This window comes from Notolepis coatsorum (assembly GCF_963971535.1).
Source record: "Notolepis coatsorum genome assembly, chromosome: 13".
In the NCBI taxonomy this organism is placed as follows: domain Eukaryota; kingdom Metazoa; phylum Chordata; class Actinopteri; order Aulopiformes; family Paralepididae; genus Notolepis; species Notolepis coatsorum.
The window spans coordinates 109,230,125-109,254,442 of NC_140177.1; the positions used below are offsets into that span (position 1 = coordinate 109,230,125).

Here is a 24,318-nt window from a genome sequence, read left to right on the forward strand (position 1 = left end):
CAACATCGATTATCTATCGTTCCGGATGTGGGAACGTTATATTGTTTCATTCATACATTGTTGTGTTAATACCGTCTTGAATATAAGTATGTTATAAGCTTTTCTGCTGTAATTCCAAAAACGCTAGTTATAGGCCCAAACGCATATGATAGATTATCGATTGGCGTTTCTTTCCTACAGTATACACGCTATATTAAAAAATTCAAATGTATATGATCGGTATACATTATGCTTCATCATGCGTGGAGGAAAGGGTGGGGCGGGGGTCGTCTATAATTCCTTTATCGTCAGTAACGGCTTTATGTAATATGGGTTGATATATTGATCAGACTGTTTGCAAACAAAGAAACGCACAATCGGGCTGAAAATAACGTTACTGTCCTCTTACCGTTCGCCGATGAGACTGGAAGAAAAAGATCCCAATTATTTGACGCCGATCGCCTAGATCCATTTCCGGTTTGTATGGCACAATAAACGCCGAAATCATATCGATTATTGCGTTATGGAAGCGATCCAAATGCACGCCAGTGTTTGTCTGTAGTCCCGTAGCAAGATATTACTGCCGGAGGGATTTCCTCGACGCACCGATCACAACTTCCGGTTTTGGCAAGAGTGTAACTTGCCCGACCATCCACCAGGCGGCGGTATTGAGACGTTGCAATCTCATTCAGGGTCCCGCTGCAGTCCCGGAGGTTGGCTAGATGAATTATGAATGCCATGGCGAAAAAATTAAATATTGATTTAAAAAAAAAAAAAAAAACTGCTTTCGCCGTTCTTGCCGTTCAACGCATGGCGGGCAAACACGTCGTAAGCTGTTTTGTGTGTGTGTTAACCATGCTACCAAAGAGCACCTTCCTTCCATTGATGTTTTATTTGTGTATCCCACAAATGTGTATGTACAGTATTCTGCTTTTTTCTACAGTACCTCACCTTATATGTATTCCTTTCAGTCCTGATATTCGCTTAAATATAGTAATGTAAGCTGATCCTGTCCCTCTCTGCCTTTCTCTCTGTGTGTCTCTTCGTAGAAGCCAAGGAGGACACCTGTACCATAGAGGGGTGTGCCATGGAGGAGGTGAAGGGGCAGGTGGAGGAGATGGAGGGGCAGGTGAAGGAGGAGGCCTCGGGGCAGGTGGAGGAGGTCTCGGGGCAGGTGGAGGGGGAGGTCTCGGGGCAGGTGGAGGAGGAGGTCTCGGGGCAGGTGGAGGTGGAGGTCTCGGGGGAGGTGGTAGAGGAGGTATCGGGGCAGGTGGAGGAGGAGGTCTCGGGGCAGGTGGAGGGGGAGGTCTCGGGGCAGGTGGAGGGGGAGGTCTCGGGGCAGGTGGAGGAGGAGGTCTCGGGGCAGGTAGAGGAGGAGGTAGAGGGGCAGGTAGAGGAGGAGGTCTCGGGGCAGGTGGAGGGGGAGGTCTCGGGGCAGGTGGAGGAGGAGGTCTCGGGGCAGGTAGAGGAGGAGGTCTCGGGGCAGGTAGAGGAGGAGGTAGAGGGGCAGGTAGAGGAGGAGGTCTCGGGGCAGGTGGAGGGGGAGGTCTCGGGGCAGGTGGAGGGGGAGGTCTCGGGGCAGGTGGAGGAGGAGGTCTCGGGGCAGGTGGAGGAGGAGGTAGAGGGGCAGGTAGAGGAGGAGGTCTCGGGGAAGGTGGAGGAGGAGGTCTCGGGGCAGGTGGTGGAGGTCTCGGAGCAGGTGGTGGAGGTCTCTGGGCAGGTGGTGGAGGAGGTCTCGGAGCAGGTGGTGGAGGTCTCTGGGCAGGTGGTGGAGGAGGTCTCTGGGCAGGTGGTGGAGGAGGTCTCGTGGCAGGTGGAGGAGGAGGTCTCGGGGCATGTGGTGGAGGAGGTCTCGGGGCATGTGGTGGAGGAGGTCTCGGGCCATGTGGTGGAGGAGGTCTCGGGGCAGGTGGTGGAAGAGGTCTCGCGGCAGGTGGTGGAGGAGGTCTCGGGGCAGGTGGAGGGGGAGGTCTCGGGGCAGGTGGTGGAAGAGGTCTCGGGGCAGGTGGAGGAGGTCTCGGAGCAGGTGGTGGAGGTCTCTGGGCAGGTGGTGGAGGAGGTCTCTGGGCAGGTGGTGGAGGAGGTCTCGGGCCATGTGGTGGAGGAGGTCTCTGGGCAGGTGGAGGAGGTGGAGGGGGAGGTCTCGGGGCAGGTGGTGGAGGAGGTCTCTGGGCAGGTGGTGGAGGAGGTCTCGGGGCAGGTGAAGGTGGAGGAGGCGGCGTCGAGGCGGACGGAGGAGGAGGCAGGACTGGCAAGGGACATGGAAAACGTCCACGCTAACGGAATCCCCGGCACCCCGATATTGTCCGGTTTCACCCCCTCGCTAACAGAGGACAGGCTGTCTGTCTCCTCCAACGACACTCAGGTCAGTAAAGTTATTCTTAATCTTCTGATTCAACAGAAATGCAGTGGAAAGCTTTGATGCTAAATAGTGATTCCTCTATCCACTACATTGCCACAGCCTCAGACCTACACAGATATATAACGTCACGGTGACCAAATTCGTCCACATTTTTGTATTTTATTTTTTTATTATTTTTTAAACAAACATATAAACAAACATGACAACACACGATAAGATATACAAGCATTAATTGTCAGGGCACATCCAATGAGATCACCTTTTGGTTAGTTGTTTTATATAAGATATACCCATAATACCTGTTATCTAAAAAAAAAAACCTACACACATATGCTCAGCTCGAACCCCCCCCTCCCGGACCCCACCTTGAGAAGTACCTCCACTATCCCTCGCACCTAACCAGACACCACCATTATAAGCTAGCTTTTATTCTCTCCACCACTTCTAACCACATTGACATTTTGGATTCATTGAGACCCAGAATTCTTGCTGTAGATATTTCATGGTAAATTACATTGAGATATGTAAGAAACCAAACTTTACGGCAAATTTTTTCCGGTTGAAACCAGCGTGATGCGATCAGCTTTTTGGCTACTATTCGTCCACATTTTTATAGGATTCTATCACATTTTCATAACAATAGCGAATATAACTTACCCTGCGCCGTTTTCATTGAGGTTTCTTACAAATTAACAGTGTTTTATTTGTCCTTTATATGCGGATAACATTAAAATCTTAAATTGTACCATTATGTTCCCCTTTAGACAACAAACATAATGCTAATGATGCACTTTTGTTAAGATAATTAGGTGACCATTCTCTGTCACTATATTCAGGTCGCATTAATAGTTTAACGCTCCTGTGTTCAGATCACGTTTTCCTAATCCGGTGCTGACCTGTGAACTAGGTGATAAAGGTCTTGGGATTTGTAGTCATAACATTTTCACCTTTTAAACCAATGCTGCCATCTACTGACAACAGAAAGTGTTGTGTATAACGTTAAGTTGATTAGAGAGGCTACCCGCACTTGTAAACACCAAAACACATTCTAGAGATTCCCACTTTTTACTGGTACATACGTTCATATCTAATAGTCTTTAGATGACTAAATATAGATGAATACTCATGAAATTTGATATATATATTCTAAAATAAGTATAATTTCACTTCACCTACCTGTCGACATGAAATTCCAAAACGCTGACAGTAAAAAAGGCCTGGATGTCGCGCAAAATGGGGCGTGACCGAATTTGGTTTTGGGCGTTCCCAGACAAAGAGAGTGACCGAGATTGGTCTACGTTCCCTTAGATCATGAGATTATGAGATATGTGGAGTGAAACTGTGGAACAGTCTAAATGTGGTGCTAAAGCAATGTCCAAACATGAGACAATTCAAACTGATGTATAAGGAAATTATGTTCACAAGGTAAAGGAATGAGGAAGGGACTTGATATTCACGGGTGTTTACATTTTTATTTTGTTTTCTATTTTATTTTATTTTATACATATATAGTTTTTGTTTTTTGTTTTGCATATATATATATATTTTTTCTTTTCTTTTTTATGTTTAAAATAGTACACTCATTTGAGTAGTGGAAAAGGGGTAGGATTAAATAAGTGTATACTTCTTCCTACTCCTTTTCGAACATGCAGATTGAGTTGTTTTTCTCTTTTTTTGTTATTGTTTGTTGTATTCATTGCATGTTCGAAATAAAGACTTCAAATCAAATAAAAAAAAGATTAATAAGATAAAATAATAACTTAATCCAATTTTTAATCCAACTTCTCAAAGCAATGGGCCTCATGCATGAAGCGATATAAGCGATTCAACTACAACTCTGAGTCTTGCCACGTCCAAAAATACTCGGACGACACAGCGATTGTGGCGTGTGTGAGGAAGGGACAGGAGGGAGAGTACAGGGACCAGGTGGGAGCCTTCAGCGACTGGAGCGAACAGAACTGCCTTCTCCTGAACGCAAAAAAGACCAAGGAGATGGTACTGGATTTCCGCAGGTCGAAACCACCTCTGCAACCAGTCAGCATACGGGGAAACAACATTGCGACGGTGCAGACATACAAATATTTAGGCGTGCACCTAGACGATAAGCTGGCCTGGGCTGCAAACGTGCGAGCGTCGAAACGTCGAACAGGCGAGCCCAGCGTCTCCAGCATTTCGTGGTGAGCGCCTTGCCCACTGTGCCACGTAGCCGCCCCCCACACACCTGTTTTTACACACTGTTTTATACACCTGCTTTTATCTAATCACGCTGCTATTAATATTGATGGATATGATTTAATTGAATTTGATCATGTGCTTATTTTTTATTCATGATGCAGACATAACGTGTAATAACTGAATGAGAACGGTCAATGTCTGTATACTGTGAGCTGCGAGATACCCTGAATTTCCCCAAGGGGATTAATAAAGTATCTATCTCTATCTCTATCTATCTATCTATCTATCTATCTATCTATCTATCTATCTATCTATCTATCTATCTATCTATCTATCTATCTATCTATCTATCTATCTATCTATAAATAAGAACAGATTTCGTTCTTAACTAGCATTTCCTCTTACTTTGTTCTTACCTGGGATTCAGCAAAGTTATCTTATTGTTGCTTTTTTCTCAGGCAAGAACTAATTATAAGAGTGGTCGAGAGCACTCTTACCGAAATAAGAAACTCTTACCCAAAATAAAGATTTTATAAAAAAGCATACCATTGGTTAATTGCCCCCAAATACGACTTTAAAAATACAGAACTTTTCAATAATAATAATAATTAAAAATAAAGCTAGCTTATAATGGTGGTGTCTGGTTAGGTGCGAGGGATAGTGGAGGTACTTCTCAAGGTGGGGTCCGGGAGGGGGGGGTTCGAGCTGAGCATATGTGTGTAGGGTTTTTTAGATAACAGGTATTAGGGGTATATCTTATATAAGACAACTAACTAAAATGTGATCTCATTGGATGTGCCCTGACAATTAATGCTTGTATATCTTATCGTGTGTTGTCATGTTTGTTTATTATGTTTGTTTAAAAAATAATAAAAAAAATAAAATACAAAAAATAATAATTATTATTATTATTATAACTTATTGCGTGCGTTCTATCTGAAATTGATTATATATTGCTGTTAGAACAGTTATGCTCTGGCCGCCCAGGCCATTGATTGATTGATTTTATTAACAGATTGCAGAATGGGTACAATACAGTATGGGTCCCCCATTTTCAATTCATCATAACATATATGACACACACGACATACAGATAGACAGTACTGCTACATCTATACATTTATGACATACCAGATTTGCAAATACAGTACTGTTTGTGATACAAAAAGTGTCCAGAAAAAGAGTGTATATACATTTGACGTAGAAACTGTACATTGGAGGAGGTTGGGTAGGTGGGGTGGGGTTGGGTGGGGGGGGGGGGGGGGGGGGTGGGGGGGGCTGTACATTGGAGGTGGGGGGGACACACACTGTACATTGGAATACAGACAAAGCCATACTTGGTAATTTACTGTACAACTGGGTTAGGACATTTGTAGGGGCCAGTTTCGAAATGCAGTCTCCCGTAGGTGTTCTTTGAGAGTGTTTTTGAAAGTGGGTAGTGATTCACATTCCTTTACAGCTTTGGGTAGGGCGTTCCACATTGATGTGGCATAATTGCAAAACGTGTTTAGTCCCTTGTTTGAGCCGAATCTGGGTTTAACATGATTTGTGGAGCTCCCTCTGGTGTTGTGATCGTGGTATTCACTGACCTTTGGGAATTATTTTGACATGTACATGGGTACCTTGGTCGTGTAGTGTATCTTGTAGACCAGGCCCATTGCAAGTTGCTGTACTCTGTCGTCTACTCTAAGCCATCCTAGGTTGTCAAAGTGGGCAGGGGTGAAGTGGGTTCTAGGAGTCAGGTCAAGCAGTAGTCTGACTAGTTTGTTTTGAGATGTTTGTAATTTGGTTTTTAGTGCCTTTGAGGTGCTTTGGTACCATGAGGTGCAAGCATAGTCGTAGTACCCTTGAATGAGTGCTCCTGCCAGAGTCTTCAGGGTATTCTTGTTTACCAGAGAGGAGATCCGGTACAAGAATCGAGTTCGTTGGTTGACTTTTTTTATTACATTGGATGCCATTTTGTCACAGGAAAGATTAGCCTCTAGGATGGAACCCAGGTAGGTAATTTCATCTTTCCTTGTGACAATATTGTCACCCACTGTAACTGAGAAGCCGTCGGTCTTGCTGAGTTTGTTATTTGAACCGAAGAGAATGGACTCTGTTTTGCCCATGTGTAATGATAGTTTGTTATCAGCGAGCCATATGCAGATTCTGCCTAGTTCCGAGCTGAGGGTTTTTTCAACCTGTAACTTGTTCTTGTCAGAGACCAGCAGGGCTGAGTCGTCCGCAAACAGTTGCAGTCACAAGCTGACGACATGTCATTTGCATAAATTAGGAACAGTAGCGGTCCTAGTATGCTTCCTTGTGGAACACCACAGCTCACTGTGAGGGGGGGGATAGGGTACCGTTTACCTCCACCATCTGTTCTATCCCCTCCAGGTAGGATTGTATCCAGCTCACTGATAGACTATCAAAACCAATTGCTTTTAGCTTGTCAATCAGAATGGTGTGATTGACGGTGTCGAAGGCCTTTTGTAGGTCCAGCATGACCATGCCGCAGTATTTGCCCGCATCCACCTCTTGCTTGATGTGGTCGTTCAAATAGAGAAGGCATGTGTCAGTGGAGTGGGATGTTCTGAAGCCAGATTGGAATTCGTAGATTAGATTTTTTTCCGCGAGGTACTTTTCGACCTGTTCGTATACAAGACGGACAGGAGCACTTGGATTGGTCCCCGAGGAGCCCTATCTGCTCCCGGCTGCCCATGGGGGGAAGGACAACAGGATGGTAAAAGTGCAGAGAGACATTTCATCGGCGACTCAGTGCATGTGTGTGTGTTAAAACTGCATGACAAATAAAGACTTCTAGTTTAACAATTATTATTATTATAAAGCTGAAGAGATTCGGGTATGAGAATTTGTTTTACAGTTCTTTAAACAGAACCTTAGAAGAGGAGTAGCTATACTAATTAAGAACACAGTGAAGTTTGAAATGATCAGGGAAATAAGGGATAAAGAGGGGAGGTATGTAATGGTCAAGGGGAAAATGGAAGGTCAAATTGTAACACTAGTGAATGTGTATGCTCCACCAGAAAGTGAGAAATATCTATTTGAAACAATCTTTGATATCATAGCGATGGAAGGGGAAGGGGTCCTAATCTGTACAGGTGCTTTTAATGTAGTACTGAACTATGACATAGACATGACAAGCACAAAGAAATGGAGGACAAACATTAGCAAATATATGAATATACAAATGGCAGAATTAGGAATCATGGATATATGGAGAGAAATGCACACACTAGACAGAGAATACAAACATTATTCACATCCACACACAACATATTCAAGGATAGACAATTTTCTCATGACAACAGGGGACAGATACAGGGTAGAAGACTGCAGGATAGGGGTAATGGACATATCAGACCATAGCGCAATATATCTGACAGTGAATATTAAAAGTAGAGAAATACAGTTTGGAGACTGAACGTAGGACTATTAAATAACAAAGGTCTGGTTAACGAAGTAAAAGGAGACATAATTAGATACAGAGAAGAAAATTATAATGGAGAGGTAGACCCAAACATTTTATGGGATGCACTAAAGGTAGTAATACATGGAAAATGTATAGCAAAGACGGCATTACTCAAGAAGGCCAGAATAGAGACATACCAGAACTTGATAAAGAAACTGAAAGAATTAGAGAAAGAACACCAAAACTCAAAGAACCAAAAGACACTTAGAGAGGTAAAGGACGTTAGAGGAAAGATAAACAAAGAACTGCTGACAGAGATAGAGAAGAAAGCTAGGTACATGAAACAGACATACTATGAAGGAGGACCAAGAGCGACCAGACTTTTAGCTAGACGAATCGGGACACAACAAAAACTGAACACAATACACACAATAAGGGACACGAACACAAACAAGATACTAAGAGAACCAGCTGAAATAGAGAAGACATTTGAAGAATACTATAAGAAACTATACACACAACTGATAGCGTCAGGAGAAGAGGAGATAGACATTCTTAGAAAAATTAGATCTACCATCGATAGGGAAGGAACAGAATGAAATATTAAACGCAGAGATTACAGAACAGGAAGTGGGGAATACGATCAGTAAAGCAAAGAACAGTAAATCACTGGGTAGCGACGGATTCCCCTCTGAATTCTACAAAACATTTAGACAGGAACTGAGCCCCATATTAGAAGCAGCATTCAGACACATGATGAAAGAGGGCACAATGCCACCTTCATGGAAAAAAGCCATAATTACTACAATTCCAAAAGAAGGGAAAGATAGAGAACTATGTAGCAGTTTCAGACCAGTGTCCATACTTAATGTAGATTACAAGATGTATACATCGATAATATCCAAAAGATTTGAGACATTTATGACATATTATAGACAAAGACCAGACCGGATTCATTAAAGGAAGACGGACACAGGATAACATAAGGAAGACAGTGCAGATAGTAGAAGAGATAAAGGAAGGAGGAAGTGCAGTATTAGTTGGCCTAGATGCAGAAAAAGCGTTCAACAGTGTAAGCTGGATATTTCTATATAAAGTATTGGAGAATTTTGGATTAGACAAAAACGCTATGAAAACAATTAGGGCATTATATCAAGAACCGACGGCAAGGATTAAGGTAAATGGTAGTCTGACGGACCGGATTAAACTAGAGAGAGCTACCAGACAGGGTTGTTGTTGTCCAGAGATAAAAGAAAAATACAAAAATTAAATGGGACATGGACAGGATCAAGTACCTAGGGGTGAACATTACAAGAGGTGTGGAGGAAGAATTAAGGATTAATCAGAAAATCAAGAGACCTAGAAAGATGGACAGTAATGCTCCTAGATTTCAGTTCAAGGATCGAAATCATTAAGATGAACATATTACCAAGGTTATTATACCTATTTCAGTCTTTACCTATATATATTAATACCACAAAAACAATTCAGAGAATGGGTTAGACAGATTACCAAAGGAGGAATGGCAGTACCCAGTTTAGAAGACTATTACTATGCAGCACAGCTTAGAACAGTAGCATGCTGGTGCAATGTGAATTATGAAGCCAAATGGAAAGACATAGAAACCAAAAGAGAGGGATTCAAAGTGCAGGCACTAATAGGAGATAGGGTGCTGTTCAGAAGACAGGCACAACTACTAGACCCAATTACCAAATTCACTATAAATATATGGAACACAATAGTAAAGAAATACAAGCTAGAAAAAGAATCCAAGATACTGAGATGGATAACACACGACAACAAATTCAAACCAGGGATAGATGACCATGGGTTCAAAAGATGGGAATTGGGGGGTATAACAGCAATATGTACAATGATAGAAGGAGGTGAGATGCAGACTCTACAAACATTTTAAGAACGATTCGGACTAGAGAGTAGAGACCACTTTACATATTTACAGATTAGAGATTACTATAACAAAGAAATAAAACAAGACCGAGACAAAGAACAGAATGGGATAATTAAGATAATGGTAAAAACATATGAAGGAAGGAAGGGGAGGGTTATATTTACATTTACATTTAGTCATTTAGCTGACGCTTTTATCCAAAGCGACTTACAAGTTCTGTGCGACAAGACAGCAAGAAGGGTATAACTCTATCAGCTGAGTAACAATGTTCATCAAAGTGTTGCGTGTTACAGTGTAGGTTAGTTTATTAGGACAAGTGCATGACATTAAGGTTAGTCGGGGTTAGATTTTTTTTTTTTTTTTTTTTATCATTTCAGATAATGGTTGAAGAAGTGAGTCTTTAGTCGACGGCGAAAGATTGGACGGGATTCGGCTGTCCTAACTGGGATGGGTAGTTCATTCCACCATTGTGGGGCAAGGACTGAGAATAGGCGGCTTCTCTTTGATGACCCTCCGGGAGCTTGGATAGGAGTAGATTTGAGGCGGCCAGAAGATGCAGAGCGTAGGGGTCTTGAGGGTGTGTAGTTAGAGACCATTGACCGGAGGTAGGCGGGAGCGGTTCCCTTTGCCGCACGGTATGCTAGGTCGAGGGCCTTGAAGCGGATACGTGCAGCAATGGGGAGCCAGTGCAGGTCCCTAAGAAGTGGGGTGACATGGGCCGACTTCGGTAGGTTTGAGATCAGGCGGGCCGCTGCGTTTTGAATGAGTTGAAGAGGCTTGGTGGCAGTGGCCGGGAGGCCAGCTAGCAGTGCGTTGCAGTAGTCGAGGCGGGAGATGACTGTTGATTGGACGAGGAGTTGGGTGGCTTCTTTTGTCAGGAAGGGGTGTATCCTTCTGACGTTGCTCAGGAGGAATCTGCAGGTTCTGGTTGTCGCTGCGATGTGAGCAGAGAAGTTCAGCTGGTCGTCGAGGACAACACCAAGGTTCTTGGCGGTCGGCGACGCGGTCACAGGACACAGGATATATCAGCACTATATCAGGCAATAATGGACAGTAAGGAAATTACAACCTTGTATATAAAAGAAAAGTGGGAGAAAGAATTAGAAATGGAGATAACAGAGGTGGAATGGTATAACACATGCAAGATACAACACTCAACCACAGGCTCAAGGATATGGAGGGAGTTTGGGTGGAAAAACATAATTAGATTCTTTATAACACCAGAAATACAGGGCAATTACACACCAGCACAGAAACCATGTTGGAGAAAATGTGGGCAAGAAGTAGCGAACCACACACACATATTCTGGGGATGTCAGAAAATAAGAAACTATTGGGAAGAGATAGGAGGGATAATAAATGAAATAGTAGGATACGAAATACCCCAGTCAGGCCAAGTATTGTATCTGGGGAACCTATCACAGGAAGGAATTCAGGGGGAAGACAAATACTTGATTAAGATATTATTAGTAGCAGCCAAGAAAGCTTTGACTAAACTGTGGTACAGGGTAGAAGCACAGACGAAGGAACAATGGACAGAGATAATAGAGGGGATACAGGAAATGGAGAGAATCACACATATGCTGAGGCTGCAAGAGGAGAAATTTGAGTCAAAATGGGAAAAGTGGGAGGAATATAGGAAGAAAAGGAACGACATCACAGAAGAATGAAAAGGAAACCAGAAAATAAATTGAAATGTAAATAAACAATGGAAAGATAGAATTGACCGATGAACCCATGTCACCCCCTTTCTTTTATTTCTGTTTTCTTTTTGATGTTATAATTTTGTCTCTATTGTTTCTGTCTGTTTAATTGTATTGTATGTTTGTAAATAAAAAATGCAAATAAAAATTTAGGTAAAAAAACAATAAAAAAAACGATTTGGACTTTAAGAACGGCTTGATGAATGTGGCGGTGGCTTTTCTTATTGTTCTCTTAACACATTGGCGACCACGGTTTGCAGTGTAATATGGTTCTGGACGACCAGGGTTTGTCAACAAACCGATGTACTTTCTAACAACTATATATATACTTTATAGTATTGCTATCTGTCCATTCTCATTGTCACTTGAGTGCATAAACCGTGCCTTCATAATGGCTTAAAGAAAATAAAAATCCATCGGTTGGTTGTCATTTTATAGCACCGTGAATATAAGGTTTATCGCAGTTTTCGCCTCGGTTTTCTTCTGGGGAGATAGATAATAGGCTAAAGGCTAGTCACGTTATATCAAATGCCATTTCTGCTGTATATATACGAATGAAATAAAACAAACTGCGTAGCATCCGGACTATTACAGAGCATCTATGGATGAAATGGGGGCGGCGGGGAACGCCGATTACTATTATTGATTAGCAATACAGTGTGCGTTCAATATACCATTTTCACTGATCGATCACGTTATGTTTTAAAACAATGTCCAATCCAGCTGTAATTTGGGTGAAAATTTTCCTACCGTCAGGCCATGTGATCGCCGGCAGCATTTAGTCATTAGTCATCGGAATCTGGTAGATCGATATGTCCATTGGCTAATCATAAATCCCATTATTCCAGGCTGAAATATGCGTTTGGTAACGGGATCAAAGATGGAGGGTGTTCGTTTGAAACCGAGGCTCATATGAAACGCCCACAGACAGTAAAACGTTTTTTTTTTCAATCGCCCTCAATGATACTGCAGTGGAGCGATGGCGCCCCTAAGCGGATCTGGCCGGTATTGCATGTTTTGAAAATCAAATATGTGGGTAGGTCCTGCAAGTCGATCGCGGACGTTAATAGCGTTATTAATATGGAATAAAACAATAACAACTCGCCACGAGTTAACTCATGGCTCTGGTCCTCAACGGGTGGAATCAAAACACGTATGTGGACAGTCCACATAGTGTTAACAGACAGGTAAGCAAGAATATAAGAAAAATAATAAGAGTATTGTTGAATGAGGCCCAATGTGTTTACTGGGGGCTGACATCTTGATTAGAGCGTAAAATGTGTTATTGTCACTTCAAGTCTATTCATTATGGCAGCCCAGTAAACACTCTCCGTTGACATTTTGAGAAGTTGGGACCATTTCAACAACTTCAGGGTAAGCGTTTGACAAATAAGTGGTCTGAATTTTATGTTTAGGTAAGATAAAATGGTTCTGACTGAGTAAGTAAAATTGAATTACATGACTCAGTCTGTTAATTTGCCTGGCTGTGATATGAAGCGTAGGGTACATATATAGCTGGGTACTTGCCCTGTTGCCTCTCTTTATATGAGCGAATGCATGTTTCATATCAAACTCCAGTATTCATTCATATCCAACAAGGCAATCAAACAATATTCATCGTAATTTCTTCGGCACAACATTAGGTCAGTTCAGTATAAGATTTAGAGGTCCTACTATTTGGAATTCAAAACCCTCCATAATAAAAATGTGCTAATATATTTCATCACTCAAATCCAAGCTTAAATATACATTGTTAAATGAATAGCTTCAATCTCATAAAACCATTTATTAATGTCACTTTGTTTTACAGTTTCATGTTAATTTGTTTAGACTAATTAGTAATGTTGTTGTTGTTATTATTACTTTGATTATTATTGTTATTATTATCATTATCTTATTATTATTTTAATATTATGAAAATTTTTTATGAACTTATTTCACTTTACTTTTTTTCTTTCTTTTTTATCCAATGATTTAATGAGTTGAGGCCCTGTATAGGCCCATCTGGGTCTCTTGCCTCTACTCAGCACCTTTATACACTTTCTGTCATGGTCAATGTTTTTACTGTTTTGCTGAAATGGTGCGGGAAATTAAAAAAAGAAAATCTTCTAGTTTGCAATATGGCTACAATTAATTTCCACCCAACATATACTGTGTTTGATTCTCCTGTGTCCTATTCTGTTGCATCAGGAATCCAGTGTATACTGTGTTTGATTCTCCTGTGTCCTATTCTGTTGCATCAGGAATCCAGTGTATACTGTGTTTGATTCTCCTGTGTCCTATTCTGTTGCATCAGGAATCCAGTGTATACTGTGTTTGATTCTCCTGTGTCCTATTCTGTTGCATCAGGAATCCAGTGTATACTGTGTTTGATTCTCCTGTGTCCTATTCTGTTGCATCAGGAATCCAGTGTATACTGTGTTTGATTCTCCTGTGTCCTATTCTGTTGCATTAGGAATCCAGTGTATACTGTGTTTGATTCTCCTGTGTCCTATTCTGTTGCATCAGGAATCCAGTGTATACTGTGTTTGATTCTCCTGTGTCCTATTCTGTTGCATCAGGAATCCAGTGTATACTGTGTTTGATTCTCCTGTGTCCTATTCTGTTGCATCAGGAATCCAGTGGGACCTGTGGTTCGTCTCCTGTAGCCAAGTTCTCGCACATCCTCCAGAAAGACGCCTTCCTGGTGTTCCGTTCCCTCTGCAAGCTCTCCATGAAGCCCCTCTCCGACGGGCCCCCAGATCCCAAGTATGTTCTTCTAACCGCACACAGTAACACCACAGCATCAATACAGTGTAGTTATGAGACTAGAGACAGTTGATTAGGCTGGGTTGTGGTGCACATCCATGAAGAAGCAGTAGAGGTGCCTGGTGAAGATCAGACACCTTTATGATGAGGTTTAGTTTAATTCAAATAGGAATATTTTCTCATAGGATAATTCACCTTCTGTGTCCAATTTTCACTTGGTCTCCCTAAATAATAGTCAACCATTTGTAATGTACTGTCTGCCGAACCAACTGTCTTCAGCCAGTACTTCCTTTGACCTGACACTAAACTTTTTCATAGTGTTTTTTTTTTGTTTTACCGACAACAAAGGAACAGAGATCAGCGTTTCATATAGGCTTCACACATGCTATCTGGTGTCTGGAGGGTACAATTATTTAATTTCTTCTGGTATTCCGCTGATGCAGACAGTAGTAGGGTTCATCTTGATAGCAACAGTAAGGGTAGCAGGACTTGCAGACATTTTGCAAAGAGTAAATTCCGTTAGGGTTGGTCTTCATGAGTCACAGTCAATGTGCCCTCTAAGGGCAAAACGCTCCCACGCACATCTGAAATCTGTTGCGCACAGAAACGTTTGTGTAAAATAAGAATGTAGTTAAATTGACTGGCGCGTTGCACTGAATACTACGGTCCCCAGTTGCGTGTGACGTTACCCAGAGAAGCTTGCTTTCAGTGCTTTGTGGGCGGCTCTACTGCGCTCACAGACAACGGATGAGGAAGCGGACAGATCCTCATCCGACCAGCATTGATTCTGCTCACAATGCGAAAATGTACATTACAGATGAACTGCAGAGAAAATTCCCAATTTACCATCCCGGGCGAGACTACTTGGAAGCAGAGTGCAAGTTGCAACGCGTGCAAAGCTTGACCATATGTTTCTGTGTCTAATAAAGGTGCTGGCGATCTCAAAGCTCACATGGACACAGAAAAACATTACAAACAAAGCTGTGCGAGGCGAGAGTTTGATGGCATTGACCGAATTGATTGATTGAAGTATGCAGTTATACAGAGAGAGAAAGAAAATCATTTAAAACTATTTTGATGCCTCAAAATGATGTTTTGGTTTGATAAGATGCTTGTTATGATACAATCATTCTAAGGATTATGTGTGTAATAAATTAGTTTTGTACACTAATTGCAAGTTATGCAAATGTAACAAATTCAAAACTGCACAGTGCACTTTTAAATTAGTATCTTTGTGAGGTTACTGTTTTATAATTTACATTACATTGAAAAGATACAAAGAAACAAACAAAGAGAAACAAAGCCGACGGAGGTATGGCATTTCCAGATTTTTTCCACTATTTTAAGGCGTACACTTTAAGACCACTGACAACCTGGTTTGATCCCCAAGCATCAGTATCCTGGAGAAATTTAGAAGTAAATATAGTAGCACCACATAGACTGCAGGACATAGTATACACCAAATTATCAATTAAGCAATGCGAACTGAAATTTGGCCCCATTATTACTCATGCGATCCGGATATGGCGTGAAACACAAAAAAAATATTCTAACCCACATAAATGGCATAATCATACTCCCTTATTCAATAACAATGCACTCCTGATTGGAAAACCACCTATAAGATTCCCCAGATGGGAAAAGCAGGGCATACACACATTAGGAGATGTTTTCAACAAACAGGGATTTTGTAGTTATGAGGAAATACGCAAAAAAAATTATCTCACCAGTTCCACATATTACTTTTACGCACAGTTATTGTTATGTTTGAAGGCTCACGGTGTTCCATTAAGGATACCAATTGTACACCACAGATACCACAAATTCTTCTATGAAAGAGAGACATCGAGAGGTTTTGTTTCAGATTTTTATCATCAATTACTAACGTCCTCGTATGAAATCCTCCACCTAGACTCAGTCTGGAGGAGGGATATACCAGACCTGGAGATAGACTTTGACTGGCAAGAAGCCTGGGCAAATGTTTGACTTGAATGAATGAATGAATGAAAACTTTATTAACAGATTGCAGAATGGGTACAGTGCAGTACAGCTCAATACATACAATTGTTAAGGGGATGCAGACCAGAGAAAGACTTTCGTCTTGTTTCCACCAGGGTCCCCCATTTCCAATTCATCGTAACATATATGACATACATGACATACAGATAGACAGTACTGCTACATCTATACATTTATGACATACCAGATTTGCAATTACAGTACTGTATTTGTGATACAAAAAGAGTCCAGAAAGAAAAGAGTATATACATTAGGCGTAGAAACTGTACATTGGATTGGGTAGGTGGGGGTGGGACTGTACATTGGAGGTGGTTGGGGGGGGGGGGGGGGGGGTAGGAGTGGGGGGGGGGGGGGGGTGTTGGCGGTGTTGGCGGGGGTTGTGTTCGGACATTTACAGGGGCCAGTTTCGAGTTGCAGTCTCCCTTAGGTGTTTTTTGAGAGTGTTTTTGAAAGTGGGTAGTGATTCACATTCCTTTACAGCTTTGGGTAGGGCGTTCCACATTGATGTGGCATAATTGCGAAACGTGTTTAGTCCCTTGTTTGAGCCGAATCTGGGTTTAACATGATTTGTGGAGCTCCCTCTGGTGTTGTGATCGTGGTATTCACTGACCTTTGGGAAGTATTTAGTCATGTACATGGGTACCTTGGTCGTGTAGTGTATCTTGTAGACCAGGCCCATTGCAAGTTGCTGTACTCTGTCGTCTACTCTAAGCCATCCTAGGTTGTCAAAGTGGGCAGGGGTGAGGTGGGTTCTAGGAGTAAGGTCAAGCAGTAGTCTGACCAGTTTGTTTTGAGATGTTTGTAATTTTGTTTTTAGCGCCTTTGAGGTGCTTTGGTACCATGAGGTGCAAGCATAGTCGTAGTACCCTTGAATGAGTGCTCCTGCTAGAGTCTTCAGGGTATTCTTGTTTACCAGTGAGGAGATCCGGTACAAGAAACGAGTTCGTTGGTTGACTTTTTTTATTACATTGGATGCCATTTTGTCACAGGAAAGATTTGCCTCTAGGATGGAACCCAGGTAGGTAATATCTTCTTTCCTTGTGACAATATTGTCACCCACTGTAACTGAGAAGCCGTCGGTCTTGCTGAGTTTGTTATTTGAACCGAAGAGAATGGACTCTGTTTTGCCCATGTGTAATGATAGTTTGTTATCAGCGAGCCATATGCAGATTTTGCTTAGTTCTGAGCTGAGGGTTTTTTCAACCTGTAATTTGTTCTTGTCAGAGACCAGCAGGGCTGAGTCGTCCGCAAACAGGAACAAGTTGCAGTCACAAGCTGACGACATGTCATTTGCATAAATTAGGAACAGTAGCGGACCTAGTATGCTTCCTTGTGGAACACCACAGTTTACTGTGAGGGGGGGGGATAGGGTACCGTTTACCTCCACCATCTGCTCTCTCCCCTCCAGGTAGGATTGCATCCAGCTCACTGATAGACTATCAAAACCAATTGCTTTTAGCTTGTCAATCAGAATGGTGTGATTGACAGTGTCGAAGGCCTTTTGTAGGTCCAGCATGACCATGCCGCAGTATTTGCCCGCGTCCACCTCTTGTTTGATGTGGTCGTTTAAATAGAGAAGGCATGTGTCAGTGGAGTGGGATGTTCTGAAGCCAGATTGGAATTCGTAGATTAGATTTTTTTCCGCAAGGTATTTTTCGACCTGTTCGTATACAATTTTTTCCATGACTTTCGAGATGGAGGTAAGGATAGAAACAGGGCGGTAGTTGCCTGGGTCTAATTTACTGCCTTTTTTGTGCAGAGGGGTCACTCTCGCAATTTTGAAGTCCTTGGGGACGTGTCCCTGTTTTGCATCAAGGAACCCGGACCATCAACAAATCATATTCATAGGACATACTTGACTCCTATAAGACTGAACAGAATGGGTCTTAAACAAGACTCCAAATGCTCCTTATGTACAAATGGGGACGAGGGGACATTTATGCACATGTACTGGGACTGCCCACCAGTTGAGATATTCTGGAAAGAAGTGACCCAGCAATTATCAAATCTCTTAACTCTGAATATACCTGTACACCCCTCTGTATTACTGCTGAATGATGTTTTTGAGTGTGCAGTACCTATACAGCTAAAGAGATTGGTTTTGTCTGGTATCACAGCGGCTAAAAAGCTGATAGCATCACGATGGTTTCAACCGGAGAAAATGTGCCGGAAGGTCTGGATTCTTACATATCTCGAAGTGATTTATCTAGAAATATCTACAGCAAGAATTTTGGGTCTCAATGAATCCAAAATGACAATGCAGTTAGAAGTGGTGGAGAGAATAAAAGCTAGCATATAATGGTAGTGCCTGGTTAGGAGCGAACGATAATGGATGGATTATCCAATGGGGGGTCCGGGGGGGGGGGAGCGAGCGAGAGCATATGTGTGTAGGGTATTAGATAGCAGGTATTAGGGGTATATCTTGTATAAGACATTTATCTAAATGGTGATTTCATTGGATGTGCACTGTTAATTAATGCTTGTATATCTAATTTTATGTTGTCATGTTTGTTTATGTGTTTGTTTAAAAAATAATACAAAAAAAAAATACAAAAAAAAATACAAAAAATTAACGCTGGATTTTCTAATACAGAAGAGGTATTATTTAGAACATTACTTCATATTTTTCTTGTTATTTATTTTATCCAGTAAGACTTGAAAATATATATTTTCTCATAGGTTGATTTAGTTATTTTCTTGAGATTTGTCAGATAGATTACTTTAGGCATAATACAGCATGTTGAGTAACTTTGGTTATAGAGAGATATTATTTTGTTATAAAATAATATAAACAATAATTTTATATCCATACAGAGGAGGCATACTTTAAATATATTAAAATGATAAGGCATCTTTGAGTAAACTTTGAGTATCATTAAGTATCTTGAGGCTGAAGGCAGTGTCCCCTTTAAAAAAAAAAATCACAATATGGTCACCCTTGAAGTCGCATGATAATTCACTTAATAAAATAATGACAAGTCGGCCTCCTAAAAGACAAAAGTTAGTGACACGACTCACACCGCCGCAGCCAGCCAAAGTAAGGACTTTGCTCTGTATCATCAATCAATGGTCAAATAAATATTTGATTAAGGAATATAATATGCCTTTTTGTATTATTTCTGTGTATCAGCTAAATGTATAGATTTTTATGTTAGACATTGAGGGATATCGGCAGGTGACGTATGTTGCTCAGTAGTTGCTGATGTCTGCTCAGGAGGTTTGAGTGTTTGCTCAGACCGAAAAAAAATTAGAGGGAACATTGGTCACAGTGACATACAATTGCATTTCATCCTCGTCTCATCTTCGTATTCTGTCTGTCCACCTGTCTGTCCACCTGTCTGTCCACCTGTCTGTCCACCTGTCTGTACACCTGTCTGTACACCCGTCTGTACACCTGTCTGTCTGTCCACCTGTCTGTCCACCCGTCTGTCCACCTGTCTGTCCACCCGTCTGTACACCCGTCTGTCCACCCATCTGTCCACCTGTCTGTCCACCCGTCTAGGTCTCATGAGCTGCGTTCCAAGGTGCTGTCCCTCCAGCTGCTCCTGTCCATCCTGCAGACCGCCGGGCCCATCTTCAAGACCAACGAGATGTTCATCAACGCCATCAAGCAGTACCTGTGTGTGGCACTGTCCAAAAACGGCGTGTCCTCCGTGCCCGAGGTCTTCGAGCTCTCACTCTCCATCTTCCTCACGCTGCTCTCCCACTTCAAGACCCACCTCAAGATGCAGATCGAGGTACGGGTTTCGGCTCTCATGTGTGCGTTTTCGTCCTCCATGTGCATTTGGACTGGTGTTGTCGAAGCCTCCACAGAAGATGTTGATCTGACATCATGAAGAGTTTGTGAACAGCATGTATCTTCGGTCTAATAGCAGCTGCCGTCAGCTTTCTCAGATATTCAGATTAGAACTGACTTCTGGTCAATTTAGACACATTAAGATTCTTCTATTTTCTACATTTTGCCTGCAGCACCTTGGCCAAGTTAGTTGTTGTGAGACATACTGTATGTGGCATACTCTCTGTTACAGTGTACTGCATTTATTTCATAAAATTGCTATTTCATCTGATTGTATTAGTCTCTTTCACTCAGGTGTTTTTCAAGGAGATCTTCCTGTATATTCTGGAGACGTCCACCAGCTCCTTTGACCACAAGTGGATGGTTATCCAGAGCCTGACAAGGATATGTGCAGGTGGGTGCTGCCACTACCATTTTAAAGCAATATTGAACTTTGGTAGAGCCTTTGGTTGTATAGGTTCCTGGCTGCGATGTTAGTTCATATACCAGTCCTCAGCTTCAACAGAGATTGTCTTTTCCCACCCTGGGGGTTGGTATACAGTACCAACCAAATCACAAAAACAAACGAAGAAAGCGAAGCTAAGAACATCGATTTTCTCATTCGCCTCATTATGGTCTATGTGACATTCAAAAGGGACAGTTCACCCAAAGCACAAAGAATAAGTCAATGTTTCATTCAATTTAGCATAAAACGCCTGTCGATTGCATACCCAAAGTAATTTGAAAGCTATTCTTAAACAATTTATAGCACATGTATGGGTCTCTTTTTGAAAATGGTCATTGGCACCAACCAATGAAGTAATGCACGCAGCAGAAGTCGAACAAATCTGGACCTTTACGCCAAGAATAAACCATATTTCCTGGTAAACATCCTTCAAGTGAGCTATCTTCGTTTCCAGAATTTCATTGGCTACAAAAACTGCCAATCATTTTCACCGTCGGAGGCAGGGACCGAAACTAAAGCCCGCCGCCCGCCAGGGGCGGTCTGTTTTTACCTTTGGCGCATGACACTTAGAGGGCTGCCCGCCGTGTGGCGTGTAGACGTGTAGTTCATAACGATACTCTTGTGCGAGTACAGATTATAGCCGCTCGTCTTTTTTTTCTCCGCCGCGAGATCGTTAAAAAACTACAGGTCCCACATTGCACTCAAGTCAACGGTCCAATCACAGTAGAGTGACGTGACTGGTTTCACGAGAAAGAAAGCAAATGACTAATCGGAAGCTCTCATTTGGCTTGTTTACTTCCGTCTGCTCTAGTCTATATCGGACCTCCATGAGCTAACGTTACTGTTTAAACAATGACCCAGTCAACTATTCACTTTTAGTTTAATACATGACGAGGCATTGTCTAACGGTATCTAGCTGGCTAGCTACTGATAGCTGCTGATATCAACAAATGCTCCAGCAATAGTCGACTCGAGTGCTCCGTTCCCTCGTTAGCTAGCTTAGCTAGCTCACGTTAGATCCATCTGCCCCAGTAAACTAAATTGTCTTAACGTTATCTACCGGGCTAGCAGTAGCTACAGATAGCTCCTGATATCAATGTCTTATAACATTGATTGAATGCGTATTCTAGCTGAGGGCATGTTGAATGTGATTTGACAAAAGAACCGTAACGTTAAATAGGGTCCAGCTGCATCGCCGGAGAATCCTTGCATGCTGAATGTAGGGTCTAGCTGAATATAGGGTCTAGCTGCAGGGCCGGAGAATCCTTGCTGGAGCTGGAGGCTACTCAAGTATACACACAGACAGTGGAGCTGTTTGCAGATAGCAAGCATTTTGACTTATTGCGTGGTGGCGATGTCTCGCAGATAATACAACTACAAGTATGATTATATAATATATATTTTATTTAAAAAAAAATTATATAAAATATATATATATTTTTTTTTAATCAAAAAAATGTTGGCAGGTAAGAAATATGCTTGGCGGGTAGACTCTTCCCATCTACCCGCCACTGGCCGGTGAGTCAAAAAGTTAATTTCGCTCCCTGGTCGGAGGTGATTGGTCCAGTCACCAGGAGGCGAAACCGGAGGTGGTCACTTTGTCGACACTCGTTACCTGTTTGATCTTGTAACGCGAAATTGGAAACAGATAATAGGCCAAGTAGGGTGTCAACCGATGTGTTGGTTGATAGACGATAACACAGCGTGAAGCCGACAGACGAGGTCGTTTGCGACGTGCGACGGCCCGCCTGAGGTTAAGAACTATTATGGCAGGTGTACTTCGATAGAAAATAGTTCCCAATGAAACTGTTGACAATGAGGTCTGTGGAGTATTGTGAGTAACCATGTCATGATTTCTGGACAGAGATGTTGCTGTTGAGTTTTTCAAATGTAGTTTTTTGGCGCTTTGAGCACCATTATCTCCAAACCTTGGCAAATCACACCGAAATTACGGTATCTGGATGGATAGATAGCACTCCAGTTATGGGGGAAATAAAAAAAAATCTAATTCTCACACTGTCATCCTCACCGCACCTTTCTATCCATCCACCCTAACCCCTCAAACCATCAGATGCCCAAAGCGTGGTAGACATCTACGTCAACTACGACTGTGACCTGAACGCTGCCAACATCTTTGAGAGGCTGGTCAACTACTTGTCCAAGATCGCCCAGGGACGAGCAGGCCACGAGCTGGGCACCACGCCCGCCCAGGTGAGAGAGTGTGTCCCAAGATGTATGGGGGGGGGGGGGGGGGGGGGGGGCGACGAGCAGGCCACAAGCTGGGCACCACGCCCACCCAGGTGAGAGTGTGTCCCAAGATGTATGGGGGGGGGGGGGGGGGGGGGGGGAAGCAGGCCACGAGCTGGGCACCACGCCCACCCAGGTGAGTGTGTCCCAAGATGTATGGGGGGGGGGGGGGGAGCAGGCCACGAGCTGGGCACCACGCCCACCCAGGTGAGAGTGTGTCCCAAGATGTATGGGGGAGGGGGGAGACGAGCAGGCCACGAGCTGGGCACCACGCCCACCCAGGTGAGAGAGTGTCTCTGCACCATGCCTGCCCAGGTGAGAGAGAGTGTCTCTGCACCATGCCTGCCCAGGTGAGAGAGAGTGTCTCTGCACCACGCCTGCCCAGGTGAGAGAGTGTCTCTGCACCACGCCTGCCCAGGTGAGAGAGGGTGTCCCAAGATGAGGGGGGGGTGAGCAGTTCACTCCACTTAGTATGTTGTTTTATTTAAGACAATACATATCATATTGAGACAGTTGGAAGGCTAGGTGGGAAGGGGAGACGCAGGAGAGAAAGTTGTGGTGAGATGAGGTCAGCAGGGGCAGGCGTGGTTTGTATGTATGTGGGGGTGTTAAACACTGCAATCTCTAAGCATGCTAAAGAATACTTGATTGCTTAGTTGATTACACTTCAAGTATACAAAAAGAAATAATAAAAATGGAACCTGGTCAATGACACACATCGTTTTAACTTGGAAGCAACGTGTACATTTTGATGGATTACGTCAAGCACCACCTTGAGCGACTCTGTCTTTTTCTGTGTTCCAGGAGCTAAATTTGAGGAAGAAAGGTCTAGAATGTCTGGTGTCCATTCTGAAGTGCATGGTGGAGTGGAGCAATGATCAGTACGTCAATCCCAACTCTCAGACCAGCCTCGGTAAGATTATCTCTTCAAGATTCAAGATTGTTTATTGTCATGTGCACAGTTAAACAGACAGTTTGCCGTACAATGAAAATCTTACTTTGCTAGTCCAACCTTCACACAAAATCACACAATACTTAACAAACATGTTTACAATTTAAATACAAGCGAGTGCAAAACAAAAGAGATAAATTAAAAATAGATACAAACTTTTATATTTTTTAAGAATAGATATATACAGAACTATCCTCATATTTATGCTCTTGGATAAGGCTGGCCCTCATAACAGTATGTAGGATAATATTGAGACATTGGAAATTAACAGAGAAAATCTGCTTTAGAGAGTGGAATGATGAGCTTGCTAGATTAGCCTCTTTTGAGCAACTTATACACAGTTAATAATAGCGTACATGTGTTCAAAAAGACTTGGGGTCCATATTTGAGAATGATGGGTAAATAAAAGTCAGGATATCTTAGGTCCGATTCATATTCGCTGTACATTTTATAATTATACAGTAGATATACCATGTGTAACCGTAACATGTAACGACTGATTATATGATCAAGGTGAGGAATGTGCTGTATTTATTTTTTCTTGTTTGTTTATGGTATTGTGTGTTTT

At 42.5% G+C, this 24,318-nt stretch overlaps 2 protein-coding genes across 4 annotated transcripts in view; both read left to right on the forward strand.

Moving 5' to 3' along the window:
- LOC311239458 (uncharacterized protein) overlaps positions 1-2,183 on the forward strand; it is a gene marked incomplete at its 3' end in the record, with an annotated part of 106,847 nt that extends 104,664 nt beyond the window's left edge. The window contains exons 8-10 of the mRNA XM_084327766.1: positions 1,029-1,189; positions 1,793-2,127; positions 2,180-2,183. Coding sequence (XP_084183892.1) covers positions 1,029-1,189; positions 1,793-2,127; positions 2,180-2,183 — 500 coding nt within the window. The remainder of the gene's footprint in view (positions 1-1,028; positions 1,190-1,792; positions 2,128-2,179) is intronic.
- Positions 2,044-24,318, forward strand: part of LOC311239565 (brefeldin A-inhibited guanine nucleotide-exchange protein 1-like) — a 184,563-nt gene continuing 162,288 nt past the window's right edge. For 2 of the 3 annotated variants that reach the window (XM_084327918.1, XM_084327919.1), the window contains exons 1-6: positions 2,123-2,344; positions 14,158-14,291; positions 19,813-20,047; positions 20,401-20,500; positions 22,623-22,762; positions 23,603-23,711. In XM_084327918.1, coding sequence (XP_084184044.1) covers positions 2,240-2,344; positions 14,158-14,291; positions 19,813-20,047; positions 20,401-20,500; positions 22,623-22,762; positions 23,603-23,711 — 823 coding nt within the window. In that variant the 5' untranslated portion in view covers positions 2,123-2,239. Of the gene's footprint in view, positions 2,075-2,122; positions 2,345-14,157; positions 14,292-19,812; positions 20,048-20,400; positions 20,501-22,622; positions 22,763-23,602; positions 23,712-24,318 lie in introns of those variants that run through there. The other variant, XM_084327920.1, reaches the window with a different exon arrangement.